General features: G+C 36.7%; 1 protein-coding gene across 1 annotated transcript in view; it reads right to left on the bottom strand.

Annotated features, from left to right (window-relative positions):
- Positions 1-814: 814 nt before the first annotated feature.
- The window catches only part of SEMA3C (sema domain, immunoglobulin domain (Ig), short basic domain, secreted, (semaphorin) 3C), a 210,478-nt gene continuing 205,292 nt past the window's right edge, over positions 815-6,000 (bottom strand). The window contains exons 16-17 of the mRNA XM_006834345.1: positions 3,800-3,930; positions 815-1,228 (exon numbers count right to left, since the gene is read on the bottom strand). Coding sequence (XP_006834408.1) covers positions 815-1,228; positions 3,800-3,930 — 545 coding nt within the window. The remainder of the gene's footprint in view (positions 1,229-3,799; positions 3,931-6,000) is intronic.

The following is a 6,000-nucleotide window of genomic DNA, read 5'->3' as shown; positions in this document are numbered from 1 at the left end:
CAAAATAGTAATCAATTCAACAGTGTAAGTTTATATTCTCTGAGTTTAGAATAACTTAAATAATTTCTAAAAATAGAAAGTGCTTCTGTTTAGAAGACTGTTAACATTCATACATAAACTTCAATGGTTCACTCACATAAATTCCAACAAAGATCTTTATGGTGTGAGTTATTCATTCTATCTTTCTGAAACAAGGGACTAAGGGTCAATGACAGATATCAGCAATTGACGATTTTTACAAATCTTTAAAAACACCAATAATATATTACACTAGAAGCATATAAAATCATTGTATTCTCTTTATAAATCACTTGTGTTTTTATACAACTTTGAGATGCCCTCTTTCTTTCAGATGTCTATTCTACGTCTCTTCTAGCAGCTGCCTTGTCACATTCATTTATATGACTTTTACTATGTGAAAATTGTGAACTTGACATTTGTTTGCTATATAAAATTATTGACAATCAAGGAAGGAGATCACAGGGTTATGGCCCTTGTCCCTTGAGGGATGCAACAATTCTAGTTTTCTAGTCATCATATTAATTTTGAAGAAAAGGTAAGATAAAGACATAAATAAAATCTGGGTTAAGTTAAATATTTATGTGCACCATAAGGACCATGGCATGTCTAGTGCTAGTCAATATCATACAATAAATGAATGCTCATTTCAGTTCATATAAAATTCACTTTAGGAGTGAGTGACCTCTTTTCTCAGAAATTTCATCTGGGTAAATCACAGGATTCTTTGCTCAAAATCTGATGATTGTTGACAAATTATTTGTTACTGGAAGCACAAATCCCACATCAGAAAACATTATGATTCTGGCAACTGATTCCTCCTATTGCGACTTTTCCGGCTGTTGATGAGAGCCTTTAACTTGCCATAGTCCCCTCTCATCTTTTGGGACTCTTCACCATGATGATGTTGCTGCCGAGTATCTTTACAGTATTGATTAATCATCTGCATTTCTGAGTGGCTGAATGCCCCCATGATGTCCTTTGGGTGGAAGGGTAAAGCCCTCACAGAGCTGGCCCAGGTCCATGGAGACCATTTGTCTGACACAACAGCCACCATTTCTGAATCTAAAACTTTGAAGTTGATCTTGGCTATTGTCTGCTTGAAACTGTTCTCTGTTGCAATACAGTGATAAAGTCCTTGGTCAGAATCCTGAATGGAACGAATCAGGAGTCCTTGTGGAGTAGCTATGATTCGGTCATTCAGCTTGACCTAGAAAACAGACATGTCAGATTTTTGAAAATCCAACTTACCATTTCTTAACAGATATGATCAATGTATACATAATATTGCTAACTTTCACAAACTAGGTAAAAGCAATGAGTGCTAATGAACTTCCTTCTCAGTGGGAACAGATTTTTGGTCCGTCCAACTGCCCTTTTTTCATGTGGTATTACTTCTTATTGAAGCTACTAAAGAGAGCATGAGGATGTAATCTATTGTGAGGAAAAGAACAGCTTAAAGTGCATTCTCATTTTGTAGAAATAGTTGATTAGCCACATTGGGAAAAACAAAGTTTTGGAATCTAAACCCCACCCAATACACATGTAACTGAAATTCACAGGTAACTTAAAATATCGATTCCATCCTAGAATAGTTTTAATTTTGCAAAACTACTCATCTATTTGCTAAAAACTGGGAACTACAATGGAAAGGGTGACTTGGTGTGGTGCTGTAGAATAAGTACTGGACCACAAAGTCAGTGGTTCAAACTCCCCAGTCATTCCTCAGAAACCCTATACAGGGTCACTATGAGCCAGAACTGAGTTGGCAACACTTAACAACAACATGAAAATGTTTAGTTACATCCCTTTTCAATGAATTGATGCAGATTTTACCAAATTAAAACATATAAGCACAAGAAGTGTTTTAAACATTCTCAAACACTTCTTATGATGATAATAATCTGCAATGCCATTGTCTAATAAGATTTCTTTTGAGTGGTTTTACCTTCCAATGGCAGCTAACAAAAACTATGGTTTAATATGAACAACTTTAGAATTTTCTACTGGAAAAATTATTTGCTGGACACCAGAAATGCTTGAAGTCTATATAATTATGGCAAGGCCACAAAGCTGACAATGAAAAGATAAAATCCTCAGAGGGGGAAGATTCTGGAACTCTATAATTTGGAATGGTGTTTCACTGAAGAAAAAAATAATTTGAATATAAAAACAAAATAAATTACATAAAATTTGTTTCTAAATGGTAAAGCTGTATACAAACAGACTTCAGTATTAATGAACTTCCAAAAAGAAAAGTAAAATCATTGCCATGAAGGAAAAAGGGGAAAGGAAAAAGGAGTGTTCATGCCCATTTATTCAAAACTATTGCCTCAGTGTTGCCTAATATCTCCCATCCATATGATAATCATCATTGCACATTTTAGGCTAAACCAATAAATTTGAAGAGTAAGTATTTTGTAAGTCACATCCATTCCAAACTTTTTAAAGTCAATTAGACTGAAGAAATTTTAAAAAGGCTTCTTTGATGATATATTTTGCAATGTGGATATATATTGTTGCTGTTAAATGACATCAAGTTAGTTTTGACTTGTAGTGACCCTATAAAGGATTTCTGAAGAATCACTGGTGGGTTTGAATCAGTGATTGAGTGCATAGGCATAATTGTGTGGCGCTGTGGGTTAATGCACCAGACTGCAAAGCCATTTGAACTACAAGGTTGGTGGTTCAAGTTCACCAGCTTCTCCTTGGAAACCCTATACAGGGTCGCTATGGGTCAGAATCAACTCAACAGCACTTAACAACATATATATATATATGTATATACATATATGTATACACACATATATAGAGATATATATTGAACTCTGGTAGCATATCGGTTACAAGTTGGTCTGCTAGCCACAAGTCAGCTGTTTGAAACTACCAGCTGTGTTCCTTGGGAGAAAGATGAGGCTCTGCTACTGTAAAGATAAACACTATGCAGGGTTGCTATGAGTCAGAACGGACTCCATGGCATACCAGCCACCACACACACACACACACACACACACACACACATACACGTGATATACAATAAGTATATGCATATATGTGTATATGTATATATATTTGTTGTTGTTGAGTGGCTGTTGGGTTTCAACTGCAGACCTAGAGGCTCAAACTGACCTTGCAGTCCAGTGCATTAACCCGCAGGCAACACTAGGACTCCATTACTTACAATGCTTCCCTTTACATACAGCTATTTCCAAACAGTGAAAGTTTTAGTGCAAATACTTTTTTTTATTCGAAATTCTAGGGTATTTCCCTTACCATGTCCCTAAAGGAAGGCAAATTCTTGAAAGTAAAGTCAAGAATTATGAATACTAGAGCAATGGAAACAGCACCACATAGCATAAAAATGTTATTTGCAACAAAGGTTATAGTTTAGTCTAATTTGCTGAGGAAAATTGAATTTTTTTTAAACCCCAGTTTATCTGATGAATCACATAAAGGTGCTATTGTGTGAGAACTTGGCTTCTGGATTTGCACACATCTTGTTTCTTTTACAAATGCTTCCTCACATCAATGCCACACTCAGAGAGCCCCAGTCCTTTTTTCAATCACCATGTTATAGCAATGAGCAGGGAGAGAGAATTTTGAATTAATCTATCAAGTCGAAGGACAAATGATTTTAAAGAAGGTGACACTTTTTATCCCTCAAACATAAAAGGATGTTCATAAGCCTTTTCTTTTTTGTTTGATCTGAATCTCACTGAGGAACAGTGATTTAATGTCTTCCCCAAACCCTGATTGATTGCTGCTAAGCTGCATTACTCACCTCTTTCCTCCGGTCTTTGTCTTTCTGTAACAACCACTTGATGGATGCCTGTGGAGACTTGGGGGCACACTCAAGGAAAGTGGTGTTATTTTTAACTCCATACTGAACAATTTCAGCTGCATTTCTGTATGCTGAGAATCAGAAATAAAAAGAGAGAGAGAGACAGTGGAGACAGAAAAAAAGATGAGAGAGAAAAAGCAGAGAAGGGAAAGAGGACAGAGGAAGGAGGAGAGAGGAAGAAACACTGGAATTTAGAACTTAATCTCTGATTTGCATGTTAATTTACTATAAAATTGGGAACCATTATGGCAACTAGCAAAAGAAAGGAATATTCATTTAGCAGGCAAAGTATTGCATTGTTTATCTGCTTTGTTTAATATAAAGGGAAGGAGAAAAGAAAGAAACAGTGCTTATTTAAGAATTATTCTACTTCAGAGATTCTATTTAGTATCACATTTAATTACTGTAGCATACTTGTGAGTTAGGTAATATTTCTCTTTTCATAGTTACAGTCTTTTTCATACCTACACTTTACTGAAAATATTAAATTAGGAAAAGCACTCAGAATAATTATGTGGTAGCTTAGACTTTAAAATAATGTGGAGAGAATCTTTATTGTAAAAATGAGTATAATACTCAACCTTATGTTGAGCATTTACTTAGTTACTGAGTATTGCTATAATAGAAATACCACAAGTAAATAACTTTAACTAATAGAAATGTATTTCCTCATTATTTAGCAGCTTATTGTAGTTGTTGCTAAGTGCCATCAAGTTGTTCTAACTCGTAGTAACCTGTATAAGATCCCCAAGGAGTAGCTAGTGGGTCTGTACCACAAACTTTGTGGTTAGCTGCCCAGTATTTTTCCTACAGCGCCATACCAGGACTACAGAAATCCAAATTAAGAGCACGTTGTTGTTGTTAAGTGACTTTGAGTCAGTTCTGACTCATATTGATCCTATGTAGGATTTCCAAGGAGTGGTTGGTGAACTTGTACGGCCAACCTTGTGGTTCAAATAGACCTTGCAGTCCAGCACGTTAATCCACAGCGCCACACCAGGACTCCCCAAGCATAGGTCTTGTTGTTGTTAGATGCCATCGAGTGGGTACCAACTCAGCGACCCACAGAGCCTAGGTCTAGGGAAAGGCTTTCTCTCACTGGCAGCTTTGAAGGAAGGTGCTTGACTTTTCAGCTGCCATTTCCTAGTTCCTTGGAGATCTCCATGTATCTTGGCATCTATCGTAACCTATCTGTCCTGTGTTTGCTTGTTTAATATCTTTTATATGTCTAAAGAGATTGAGTCAAAACAGAACCTACACTAATCCTGGATTACTAACATAACAAAGACAGCGCATTTCCAAACAGGATTATAACCACAGGCATAGAGATTGAGATTTACGGGGGCACAATTCAATACAAGTATTAGGTAAAATATTCCATTGAAAAGTATTTACTTTGGGTTCTGACACAAAGTCAGCACCATTACCTTCACTACCACTATTCCTACCGCTACAGCTAATCTCATAATTAATAAGAAAGAAAACACATTTCTGAAACACTCAGTAGAATGAGAAATGGTAACCTGTATTTAATCCTTTAATTAGACCTTTGTATGACTTAAAACTCTGTTTTAATTTGCTCCTGGGGTAAAGTTAGTGACAAGGATGCCATTCTTGTCTAAAGAAAATCTCATATATAAGACGACTGGCAATAGGCATTTCAATACTAGTTGTTGGCAACAGTACATTAGTAGCACCCAGGGGAGCTAGGGCAGTCTACTGAGAGTGACTTGTAGGACTTCCAACTGGTTCTTTCTAGTTCAGCCATGACCAAGTGAAACTGACATGGACCCAAATATGTAAAATGTGGGTGTTCCAGAACAATAATTGGAAAGGGAAAAATTATGGGTAGACACCATGTTAGAAATTGAATATCCTCCTTAGAGAACAAAGGCTGTGTGAGCACTGTATAGAAACCAAATCTCTTGACTGGTATAGTGGGAAACTAGGTGTTCAGCTCACCACTCTGTTCTGAAGATGTGTTGCCCTCCACAGCCTTGGCAATAATCCACTGTGTAACATCAGGTTCCTGAAAGGGCTCACTATGTCTCTTCTCAGTTTCCCATGACTAAACTAGTTCGAGGCCCTGGTTCCTTGTGAATGATGGAGGTGAATGTGGGAAGGTACTGGTGCGAGACTTA

This window comes from Chrysochloris asiatica, unplaced genomic scaffold, assembly GCF_000296735.1.
Source record: "Chrysochloris asiatica unplaced genomic scaffold, ChrAsi1.0 scaffold00010, whole genome shotgun sequence".
NCBI lineage: Eukaryota > Metazoa > Chordata > Mammalia > Afrosoricida > Chrysochloridae > Chrysochloris > Chrysochloris asiatica.
This window is presented reverse-complemented; position numbering and strand designations above follow the sequence as displayed.